The sequence below is a fragment of the Centroberyx gerrardi genome, chromosome 10, assembly GCF_048128805.1.
Source record: "Centroberyx gerrardi isolate f3 chromosome 10, fCenGer3.hap1.cur.20231027, whole genome shotgun sequence".
NCBI classification, from domain to species: domain Eukaryota; kingdom Metazoa; phylum Chordata; class Actinopteri; order Beryciformes; family Berycidae; genus Centroberyx; species Centroberyx gerrardi.
The window spans coordinates 25,528,951-25,542,178 of NC_136006.1; the positions used below are offsets into that span (position 1 = coordinate 25,528,951).

At 41.4% G+C, this 13,228-nt stretch overlaps 1 protein-coding gene across 2 annotated transcripts in view; it reads right to left on the reverse strand.

Annotated features, from left to right (window-relative positions):
* LOC139918003 (ephrin type-A receptor 6-like) overlaps positions 1 to 13,228 on the reverse strand; it is a 172,629-nt gene that overhangs the window by 69,043 nt on the left and 90,358 nt on the right. For both annotated transcript variants that reach the window (XM_078285969.1, XM_071907256.2), the window contains exon 5: positions 11,086 to 11,421. In XM_078285969.1, coding sequence (XP_078142095.1) covers positions 11,086 to 11,421 — 336 coding nt within the window. The remainder of the gene's footprint in view (positions 1 to 11,085; positions 11,422 to 13,228) is intronic.

Below are 13,228 nucleotides of genomic sequence, written 5' to 3' on the forward strand. Positions count from 1 at the left end.
ATATGCCTGGCAACATTTCTGAGTATTGTGTACCTTAATTCAGCATTGCCATCCGTCCATCCATCCATCTTTACACACCATTAACTCCAAAGTCTTCATATACATGGTGTAGTGAGTTTGCAGGGTGCTAAGCACATTCTCACATCAACGTAGATTTTGTTCTCAGATTATGCGTGGTGTTGGCATAATATCCGTGTGGTTGCACCATCTATGTGTCTGCCCTCAGGTGTTTGAGAAGTGAAGAGCGAGAGATGAAAACGATCAGGACACCGGCAGCTGCAAAGTCAATCAGTGTCAGGAAAGTCGCATCTTCATCAAGAACTTGAAGAATATGGGTGACAGGCATTAGGCCACCTACAACGATCCTCAATGAACTCCAATGAAAGGTAAGGAAAATGAATGTAGATAAGTCTTGCTGTAACTGGTAACATTGCTGAGCATTCTGTACAGTCTTCAGCGTTGCCACATCCTAATCTTTTATTACTCTTTCATTACTACATACCTTCACATCGTTAACAATAGCACATCAAATTCTCCATATGCTCGGCGTAGAGAGTTTGCACGGGGATAAGCACATTCTCACATTGGCTTTGATTTGGTCTGAGATAATGCACGGTGTTGGCATAATATCCGTGCGGTTGCACCATTTGCACGTGTGCCCCCGGGTCCGTGAGAGCGTCGAGACTGATGAAACGCATCAGGATGCTGGCAGTCGACGCCGAGTTAATCAGCGTTAGGAAAATTGCGCATTCATCAAGAACAATGTGGGAGACGGACATTAGACCACTTATGAGGAGGTTAGAACCGTAATGAAAGATGCTGCCATGAAACCTATAATAAGGCCTATGGCTTAAATTAGTGTGGGCAAGCATTTCTGAGCATTGTGTACCTTCATTCAGTACCGCCATATGATTACATTCCCTATCATTACTATGCCTATCCTACACACCGTTAACTCTAAAGCCTTCAGATACATGGTGCAGTGAGTTTGCATGGAGATAAGCATATTCTCACATCAGTCTCAGATTATGCACGGTGCTGGCATAATATCCTTGTGGTTGCACCATTTCTACATCTGTCCTCAGGTATGTGATGAGAACGATCTCGACACTGGCAGTCAATGCCAAGTCAATGAGCGCTAGTCCTCCAGCCGGTCCCGCCCACTGCATTCCATATCAACAGACAGATCCAGGACGGTTTGTTTTACCCGCCGGCTTTTCATCTACAAAAGACTCTCTGATTAGAGTCTCTCAAGTTGCCGCGTTAACGTCCTAATGCGTCGCCGCAACCGGGAACTCGATCTGTCTCTGATTGCTTTTGGTGACATACACAATTACCCAGCTGCTTCCTGTGATTAAAGCAACTCTCCCCTCTTTCTAGGCCATCTCCTCCTCCTCTTCCTCCTCTTGCTGCACGCCTCCACCTGTCCTCCTCCTCTCGCCACTCATTTCCCTGTTTCGCATTATGGAATCCCTCCGTCCCTCCCGAAACTCCCCCCCAATACACTGTATGCGCGCACACACACACACACACAAAGCACAGGACCACAATGCAAATAACATCATTAACTTCATGGTGCCGCTTTTACGATGTATGCGTTCCATATGTTTTAATAATTTTCAAATAAAATAAACTGAAACACACACACAGGCATGCACGTAGACACACACACACACACACACACACACACATAACATACATTACGCACACGCATACACGCACAAACACTTATCACACTTTGTCAAACATCTGTCGTTATCCGGCCTCTTGCATTTTCTGTCATTTAATTTTCTAAATCTAAACGCACATGCATGCACATGGACAAACACAGACACACACACACACACACACACACGCACTTATCACTCCTTGTGCTCCCTCTCTCTTTATCCTCCGCCCTCTTGCATTTTTTGTCATTTAATTTCCCCTCTTTTTCATCCTGCCATCTCCTTTCCACTCTCAATGCTCTCCTCACTCAATCATCTTCTCATACTCTCCGCTTCTCATTTTGTCTTCTTTCACCTTCTTCTTTGTCTCTGTCACTTCATCCGTCTCTGTCCCTCTCTTCTTCTCCGCACATTCATAACATCTCTCTCTCTCTCTCTCCCTCCCTGTCCCTCTCTTTCTCTATGTCTCTCCCTCTCTTAGTCTCTCACTTCTCCTCTCCATTTAATTAACTTTCCACATCCTCGCCCGGCTGTCGATCACCCGCCAGCTGCCTCTACCCCTTTCTCCTCCTCTCCTGACCCTGTCACATAGTGTGGGAAGGCATCCGGGGTTCCCTTGAGCAAGGCAGCACCTGGGCAGCTACATTGTATTGTCTAGCCTTTGGGAGAACATGTTAGTGAATAGACAAACTGTGGGGACCTCAGAGAGCAGAGAGAATATAATAATGCCTAAAAATATGTTCTATATTCATAAAAAAGCTTCTTAGATGCAACGTACATCATTGCAACTTACATCATTGTCAAACTCTGACTGCTTGATCGAGTCACGTGATTCCCCCCTAGAACAAAAACAAATCTCCTTTGAGATAACATGCTGTTATTTGTAAGGCAATTCCAGAGTGGAATGCCTTACCTATTCAAATTGCTCGTACAAAAATAAATATCCATTCAAAAAGCAAATGAAACCTCATCTAGAAACAGGCAGTAGTTTGACATTGAAGTAGTGCGGTGGAAAGTAAAGTGTTGTGGATGGGTGGATACATTCACCTTCAACTCCGACGACACGGCTTCAATTCCAAACTCATGCAAAATTTTCTATTGTGAGTTTTACAGTTTTTCTTAGTCAACCATGCCCAAAACCTTCCCCTAACCTTAACCAAAGTTGGTTTAGGTGGATGTTGGCTTGCTCTAGTTTTGGTATGTGTTTACATTACAACTCAAGCAACTGCTACCATAGGTTTTCTGGCCACCACCTACTAGCCAGACAATTTTAACGATAACTGTCACTGGCTCCCTTTCCACTTGTGCATGAACATGTGTCTTGTATCCAGATTGTGTCTAGGTATGATTTAACCAGATTACATTTAGCTACACCTAAATTGGAAGCAGACCATGCAGGGCTGCATAACTAGTTAGCATGCCAGAGTCTCATTCATTATTGGAATTAACGAGACAAAACCAAATAAAACCAGACATTTATGAATGAATGAATGAAATGACATTTACACCTGGCATTAAAATGCATCTCTAGTATACACAGTGGAATCAGATTTTCTCTTACCCTCGGCAAGTTACAGATTGCTGCACGTCACTTTCTCTCACAATATTTACAGTCGTTGAAATTAGCAGTATCCACCAGCATCCAAACAATACAATTTTGACAAGTAAGTTTCTATCAGAAGTTCATTTCTGTTTAATTCTTAATGTGGATTGGAGACGCATTGCATTTACACTTTGTTGTTTATTAATGAGGCCAAATGTGTCTCTGACCACTTAAGAGCTGGTCTGTGTGATCAGATTTTCAATGCAAAGTGTTTACCCCTGGATTTGATGTGTTTTTGCTCAGTTTGATTACAAGCTGATCATCGAACACGCAGGTTAATGACAGGTGGAGAAGGGGTCATTGTTTGGTAAAGAAGCACCTGAAGCAGCTTAACCTACGGACAACATTGCCATTGGTTGCCGGGAGACAACCGTGTGCTACCTTTACTATATTGGAGTGTATGTGCCATTTGCCTTAAAGCCAGTGAGGCAGTATCTATCAATGAGATAACAGATAATAACTAAAGGAACTTATATTGTTCCTTTAGTTCCTTTAGTTATCATCTGTTATCTCATTGGAGCAGCAACAGGTAACAGACTGAAGAAAAAGTTTAAAGCTGCACTAGAGGTTTTCATGTAAAAATCCAGCAGTCTTATTAACCTATAACACAAAGTGGGGCTGCAGCAGAGCAGAACGTCCCATCCCCTCTAATTGAGACACCGTAGATTCACCCTATTAGCGCAAATTAATTTCTGATGCTGAGCATGGTCACTGGCAGGACAATTTCTCCACGCACGGGAAGAGACAAATTGAAACTTGACAGCGAAAACGGCATAAAACTAAACACCAACGATGGCTGAACCTCTGCACCACCTCCAACCCACCAGACACTAAGAGGAAGATATTTAGTTTACTGACACTCCCTTACAGGATTTCTGGGTATTGAAGTCCTTAAGATTCAAAGTCCTCCCACTGCCATTTCGGCCCGTAAAATTGCACATTTACAAAATTGCACATTTACAGCTGAACATTTATGTATGTAACTTTAATCCGCTTACCTCTACACTTAAACCAACATAAGTGAACAGCTTAAATCTAACTTAAAAACTCATGACTAATAAGCACAAAGGCTATATTGCCACACACACACACACACACACACACACACACACACACGCACACACACACACACACACACACACACACGCACACACACACACACAAACTCATAGATAGATAGATACTGTAGATAGATAGATAGATAGATAGATTATAGACCAGTTTCTCATTACAATTTCTATAAATAAATAAATAGGTCTATATACATATATATATATATCTACTATATTCTGTTCTATCTACAGCCAGAGGGGTGTTTGAGTGAAATCCATCAGAAATCAGATATCTCACTCTCTCAGGTTATTATTTTTGCTCCCATATCTGATCATATGAAACTAGATCCTATTTCATTCTCATACCTCACCCCCTAACCCCGCTCCACCCCCTCCACACACACACACACACACACACACACACACACACACCACCTAACACTCCTCTCATTGATATAATCCACAGTCATAATCCTCTCCAATCCACCTCTACATTAATCCATATTTCAGAGATCATAGAAATTCAAGGTTGATTTTGATTATGTGAGCTTTGCCATGTTAACTCTAAAGGTGCTGATACTGTACTTGTCATCATCATATTGGTGCTTCCATCTTTCAAACAAACTGGTGATTTTCTGATCCATCAACAAGTGTCACCAATTCACACTTGCAGTCAGTGCTCAGCACATGAAAAATGGTGAGAATTAGTATCCAACCCACATGTTTTTTTTTTGAAGGCTAAAGCCAAAATCTTCAGGTTGAACCTGCTGATAGCCAATATTTTGTGCTGATATTCGATATTTGTAAATTTAACCATTTTCATGGCAAAAAAATAATCCAAATATTATTTTTTCCCCAGAATTGTATTCTTGTCAGCATGTAAAAGCCTCTGAAACAGCATTTACACCATGGGACACTGAAACTCCTCACTGAAACCTATAATAATAATAATATATCTAATAATAATTAAACATATTGATGCATACTTGTGTAGAATCTGATCAAAATGTCACATTAGAATCAGTTCAGATTAAGGCTTACCAACCAGTGTAATATTGATCAATTCTAATAAATATGTAATCAATCAAACGGCAATATATCCATCATATTAGAGGTGGACGACAAAGACTGGCTGATATCAGATTTTTTAATAAAAGGCCAATATTGGTCTATATATCAGCAATCCTATACATCGGTCTAACTGTAGTGAGAGTACTATTAACAAACATGTCATTTGTGATAAATAACTGTGTGCAACATCAATGATATCAAACTAAAAGATACATTTTGGTGTGGGGCGTAACTTTTTTCTTTTGTCTTCCTGTGAATCTTACATGTATCTTTCTATCTATCTCGCAGCTCTATATATACACAGTGGGTTTTGGGAAATTTTGAGGACTGACAGAGCGACCCAAGAAACCAACCGACAGAGTGACTTATCCTAGCTGCTGCTTGCACCTCATCATGCCCCATTCTAAGAAAGGTTGGCGTCTGGTCTGTGTCTCAGCGCAGGGAGCGAACCTCCCTGTCCTATATGCTGATTGTAAACTAGTAAGTCAGCCAGATCAAGGCGGTGCCGTGCTCCTGGAGCCGGGCCTGAAGAACCGCAAATCCACACATAATTTCCCCAGACCCTTTTCCTCATTCTCCAAATATGATGGGATTTATTCCGGGCCAAGACGCCCCCCCTGCTGTTAATCCTCATGCTTTATAAATCTCCGCACGCTGGCTAGGTGCACGTGCGTGTGTTGTAAAGATGAATGATTGCGCATACATCAGACGGGAGTCGCTTCACTGTATGAACCGAAACATATTGAAAAAGGTTAGGCTTGACAGGAAATTATCACAGGCATTTATAGCCACTTCTCTGTGCGATTCATGCATGTGTACAGTACTTGCATGAGTGTGTGTGTGTGTGTGTGTGTGTGTGTGTGTTAGGAAAGCTACCCATCATCCGCGCCACAAATCATATGCTAACCTCATCGGCACAAAGCATTTACCAAAAGGGCCATCTGCATTTTAATAACAAAAACTAATTTATCTATGGCTAGTGTACATTATTAAAGGAGACTCTAGGAATTCACACAGCCGTCTCTTTTCTGCTGATGGCAACACTATGCTAATGGTGTTAGCATTTCCTATGTGCCTTTCCAACTAATAAATAAGCCCATCATGGTAAGGTTCAGGTGTGTGTGTGTGTGAGTTTATGCATATCACTGCTGTCGTGGAAAAGAGGCGTGAATGCAAATTTCGTGTTTTTCGCCTTAAATTGAAGGTTTGCATGGTTGTGTTGAGTGAATTCCCTGACCTTTGGCACACTTTCTATTTAAAAGTCATAGTGTTACTTCAAAACAGACATTGGCATCAATGTGATAATCTGCAATCTTCTTTAATGTTTTTGAATGTTGTGCTGTTTTGGAGATCAGTCTATCTGGTAGTGGGTCTGGTCCTGTTTCCACTGTTAAGTTGCAGCTGACTGATTTTAGAGTTAGCATTAGTTTTCACAAGGTTACTTGCTCTTAAACCGGTGCATAGACAGAATATGGGAAGCTAAACAAAATAAATGAATAGTGCGGTCAACATTAAAAATACAGGATGCTTGCTTTTAAATGATTTCTTCTTTAAAAAGAGTTTAATTTATTCCAGGGAAAGCAGAAATGGTCCAGAGTTAGGAAGATAGGATACTGAAGTTGCTTCTAACTACAGGCTGGACAAACAGAACACTACAGGTCTCACAGTGCTGTGCGTTTGTCGAGGAGAGTCTAGTAATTAATGACACTACTGCTGGTGGCAGCCCTGTTCCACAACTGTTGCAGTAAAATCTGTTTTATAAGCTGCGGTGCAAACAAGGCCATTGAGGTGATAGATTATGATAGTGGTCTATACTGGTCCTGTGACAATGATAGCAGGAATAGTATCACTGTACCCTAAAACCCAGCCTGTTCCCACTAGATCTAGGTGTGTGAGTGTGTGTGTGTGTGTGTGTGTGTGTGTGTGTGTGTGTGTGTGTGTGTGCGTGTGTGTGTGTGTGTAGGAGTTGGTTGTCCTGCTTGTATGCATCTGTGTGCTGTGCTGGGCACCGATACAGTTACCGAAAATTTACAGTCCACAACAATGGTTACTAACACAAAACAATACTTTTCTCCTTAGTTTTTGTGAATGAGACAATTTTAGTTTTGTTTCTCTTAAAACCAACTATTTGCTTCTGTGAATAAGTGCATGTAAAAGAGGTTTTTACAAGGAAAATGTTTAATATATAGCAATTATCATGTACTATCTGCAATCATGAGGATGTACATTCTCGTACTATCTACTATATCTCATGACTCAAACTGCTGTGAGAATAGAAGACAAAGAAAAGAATGCTTGAGGCGATGTAAAAGTCAAATACAAATACATAAGTATGACATAAATATAGTCAAAAAGTCAAAAAGAAGACAGTTTCCAGCCCTGCCCTGCTTCATATTCATACACAGGGAAAAGTAAAGGTGGCAAAACTCTGCTGATAGGCGTGCTGTTGGGAACTCAGCGCTTTCTTGGCTAACACATGCTGAAAGGTGTAAAAGAAGGTGTAGGATTTGCTACATGAGGCTGAAGTGTTAACAAACAATATTAGCATGTAGCAATCATTTAGATTTAGACTCTTCAGAGCCCTCTTGCGACTATTTTTTGAAGCAACTAACGACAAATCTAATGTGTTGAATCCCGAAGCGAACAATTACCTAAACAACAAATGTGTAGGTAACAGCTGATGCTGATTTGAGAAGTCTGATGATCACAACGCTTCCCGCACACAGTGCAGCCCCTCCCTCTAGATGTGCAAATTGATGTATGATGTCATCTGGCGACTTCTAACAACTTTTTGAGCAGCCAATAGCTACCTGGAAAAGAGTCTGCAACACTGCTATCACCGACTATTTGTCGTAACTATTGCTGGCGGTAGTTGAGTTGGACTCTTTTAACTTTTCTAGCTAGAGTCTGTCTTTATAAAGTGTAACCTCAAGTGAGTACGAGGAGTACGTGACGTATGTATGTGGAGTATGTGTGCATGAATCATCCTCCTATATTCCAAACAGAAACAGCATGGCTTCTGTACGTGTTAATCTCCACCTCAGAAACAACTCTTTTCCAAATGGGCTCCTGCATGCTTGAGTCTACAGCTCAGGTGCTGAAAGCAGATGCTGCACCCTACGGTGTCTGCAACGGCGTAGGTTTTACATGGAAAGTGGTGGGGACACAAACTGGCAGGCGGCCTTGGGGTCCACCAGAAAAATGTGACATTTTGTAATCATATTTCCTCCAATTCTACACAATATTACAAATACTACAAAATGAACAAGGACCAATAAAAATGTATTTTTGTTCCTTGACAAGTTCAAATTTGAATGAGTTAACTCTCTGTGTAGCAGATGAAACAAGTTCACATGAATGCATATGGAAAAATCAGTTGGTGATTTAATTCACGCCCATGGGTGTCTTTGTTTTGACCGATCGGTTTGACCGATATGGAATTTTGAAGGCTGATACTGTCATTTTTTGGTCGCTGATCGCTGATGCATTGTGCAAATATTCAATATCTTTAAAATTAACTACAAACCGAAGGACAATCCAGGCACTCCAAATATATAATCACGAGTAAGAAAAAATACTTAAAAAGCCTTTATTGTAGTGGCTAAATCATTAAAAAAGCCAACATGTTTCGACCACTGTAGGTCTTCTTCAGGGCTTCAAACATAGACAACGCGGGTGTGGCCTCACCTATATAATAGCAACAGCCAATGGGAGGCAGGCACATGACCCGGATAATCACATAACAGGTGAAACAAATCGAAAATAATGAAAAAAAAAAAAAATATATATATATATATAATTAAACCAAATAACATGAGAATAGATTACACAGAAATATAACATGTATATCATACATAGGGCATAGATACCCATATATAAGTTTTTCATAGGTTGTGAGAGAAAAAAATGAACCTCTGTAAAATGAACTCAGGTTAAGGACTTCCCATAGACAACCAGTGTAGTATTGATCAATTCTACAATACATATATAATCAAACAAACTGCATCATATCCATCAAATCGAAGGTGAATGACACTGACTGGCCATTGTCTGATTTGTAATAAAAGGCCGAATCAGCCCAATATATTGGGAAATCAATATATCAATCTAAGTTAGTTTCTGTTGAGGAATCAGCATCATCCCTTGAGCATTTTAAATGGCTGCAGCTGGGTATATTAGTGATGTGAAGAGTCTTGTGTAAAACCCTGGGACCTGACACTACTATGTACTACACTAGGCCTCCTAATGAAATAAAAAGGTTACGTGTAACACCGAGTTACCTGTAAAAGCTAGAGTTGTCCCCAGTGTAATAGAATAATGCATTCTGGCTGTATGAGAAAATGTATTTCTTCCAGACTCCCAGGACAACAGAAGGACAGAGAGAAAGAGAGGGAGGGAGAGGGAGGAGGGAGAAAGGAAAAGATAGAGAGAGAACAAACAAGTGAGGAAACAAACAAGAAAGGAGAGAGAGAGAGAGAGAGAGAGAGAGAGAGAGAGAGAGAGAGAGAGCGAGAGGGACAAACAACCAAGAGAAAAAAAAAGAGGAAAGAGAATAATCAGGGGAGGAAGAGAGAGGGAGGGGAGGAGGGAGAAAACAGAAAACACAGTGTTTGCAAATCACAAATGAAAAGCATAACTGTTCTACACACCAAGCGGTGTCCCTGAGGAAATATAGGCCTTTCAGCATAAAAACCTTATTTGGAGCAGGTAGGCAGGCAGACAACCTCTCCTTGGCCTCGCTCTATCGCTCACAGCAGTGGCGGAGGATGCAAAACTACAAATACTGGAACGACATTAACTGTTTTGTCAACCTACATCCACTGTGGGCCCGTCTGTCTCTTTGCTGTGTATGATACTTTCAGATAGAGCACCAACAGAAACACAATAGTATGAAATGAGCCTGTACTCATCCCAGCTAGAGGGGAAAATCCCTTTCGTCCCATTCACATCTCAAGACATTTTCTGAGGCATACAGTGATGATAACAAATACAGATCCTGTCCGGTCCCACCATGACATCTCTTCTATGGAGAATACAAACAAACATAGCTTATTATAGCATATTACGTACAGACATAGAAGCACTGCTTATACAGCAGTGTTATCTCCTGGAAAGATTTAGCAGCAGACCATGTAAACTAATAGAAGAAGAACCCAGTCAGCTCTCATTTAAATTCATTTGCATATGAGTAGAGGCTTAGGGGAGTTGTGTGAAAAATTGCAGGTAAGATGTGAAGATTAATAAGAATCCCAACACTCAAATATGTTGGACATTTCAATATGCCGTGAATATTTTAGATATGCGTCGTGCCTTATGCTGCCTGTTTTTTTAAAATCTTTTTAAAATGTTTTTCATGCTTTTTATGTTATGTTCTTATGTCTCTCTATGCTGACTTGCACAGGGAAAACTTACATTCATGGATAATAAAGTCTCTAACAAATTTATAGTTGAAGTTAGACACTTTTTCACAATAATACAACTTTCGCTGTCTTTTTAGATACTGCTCAATAAAGATCAGACATCATTTGTAAGAAAAAAAGATTTTTACCACAATGTGATGAAGTTGTAGATGTGATGTCTCAAACTGACTGACCTGATTTTGCCTCTTGAAGACGACGGTGCTGCGGTAAAAATGAGCAAACCTACAAGTACCGTAAAACAAAATGAAAAAAAAAATCAAATATGTGCTCACCTCCCTGATCGGTGCTGACGGTGATGGCGGCCACCTGGCGCGGGAAGGAGCTCAGGTCCGACACGCCGTTGAGCGACTCGATCTCGAAGGTGTAGTTGGCGTGGGCGGAGAAGTCGGTGACGGTGACGGTGCCGTTGGTCAGGCCCAGCGGGCGCGGCAGGAAGCGGAGCTCCTCCTCGCACAGCTGGCAGCGGTCGGGCTCGGGGCCGCAGCGCTTGCACTGGACGTTGTAGGTGAGGTCCCGCCGGCCCCCGGTGTCGCTGGGGGGCGACCACTCCAGCAGCAGACAGGTGTCGTTCAGGTTGAACATCAGGTTGCGGGGAGGGGACGGAGGGCCTGAGATTGGAAATCACATGAATAGATAGATAAATGGATCAGCAGATAAGTAAGCTCATTGTATCTACAGATTTCTTTTTTTTTATACTCTCTTTATTGTCATCAATTAAATAATATTTACATACTATTTACTTTTTTCACACTTTTTCACTTTTTTTGGTACAGTCCTAAGTATTGTGAAGGAATAAAAGAAAAAAAAAATGCTTATATATGTACACAACCAGTCAAGAGTTTGGACACACCTCATTAAATGTACTATGTTTTTCATTATCTTAAAGCCATTTTGATCTACAGGCTTATGCTTAAATGCTTGAAATTTGTTTCTTAGACAAATATAAATAGTGAAGTTGATGCCTATGTATGAATTTCTTTCCAAAGCCTTGGCCTTTCCATCAAGGCAAAGGGCGGCTACTTTAAAGAATCTAAAATACAAGATAGTTTTGACTTTTTTGGTCACTGCAGAATTCCATTTGTGTTATTTCATAGTTTTGATGTCTTTACTGTTATTCTAAAGTGTGAAAAATAGTAAAAATAAAGAAAAATGTGTGTGTCCAAACTTTTGGCTGGTAGTGTACATATACACACAAATATATACTGTATATACATAAATCCCCCCAACAAAATCTATAGATCTCCAATCTATCTACAGTATCTACAGATTTCTAAATGCTTCACACAATCCATCTATTAATCCCTATGTAGCAATGTTGCACTATAAAAATCCATAGCTGCATATCATATAGGTGCATTATAAGACCTTAAAACGAGTGCTAAAATCCAGAGTACTGCAGAATTACCCCATAACGCATTGCCCTGCAGTTAACATTCAAGTTATTTCATCTCCCTACCATTTTCGCTTCTGCGAGACCGGAGGTATTTTTGTGCATTGTGCATGCGTGTGTGAGAGTGTGTGTGTGTGTGTGTGCGCGCGTGTGTGTGTCAAGGTAAGTATTGTGCGGTAGCCGGCAGCCGGCTGTCAGCAGGGTGGAGTTAAAAGGCCTGGGGGATTTGAACACTCCCGTCCTGCCAAGCTCACTGTCTGCCTGGACAATAGGATGTTTCCCTCTCTACCTCCATCCCTCTCTTTCCTCCCTATCTTTGTCAAAAAAAAATCTCACCAGACAGGGAAGCTCCTCCTACCCCCCCACCCCTCCCTTCCCCTCCCTCCCTCCTCCGCTTCTGTCAGCGTCTGTCCATTCTCTCTCTCTTTATCTCCCCCCCCCCCCCCCCCCCTATCGCCGTTATCTCTCCTCCTCCATTCTCTCCATCGAGGAGAGTCCACCCACCTCCCCTCCTGCAGAGCAACCTCAGTGCCATCAATCAGCTCCCATTCTCCTCTAGGGGGGAGATTGGTATCAGCGCCCTCCCTCCCCCCCTCTCTGCGTCCCTCTCTTTCTTTCTCTCTTTCTCTGTCTGCTCCATCCAGCCTTAACACTTTCTCTCCATCTCTACTTTTATCTCCCATCCTGTGTCACCCTCTCTCTCTGTCTCTAAATCTACCTTTGTCTCCCTCTCTGGCCCTCAGTCTTTAATCTCTGCCTCTTTCTTTTACTTATACACAGAGCAGATATTTTATGCGCTGGCTTATGAACTTCTGATTGAAATATATTATATATGTGAGTCAAAACAGAGTGAAAAGATCTGACGCAGCTTTGAGCTTGTAAGTGTAAAAAAATAATCATTCTGTCTTTGTCTATGTGCTTGTCCGTTTTTTCTGTGTCCTCTCCTTAGCTTGCTCCACTCTACTTTTCCTTCCTGCTTTCACCTTAAAGCTGCAATAAGCAACATTTTCTGACCACTAGAGGGT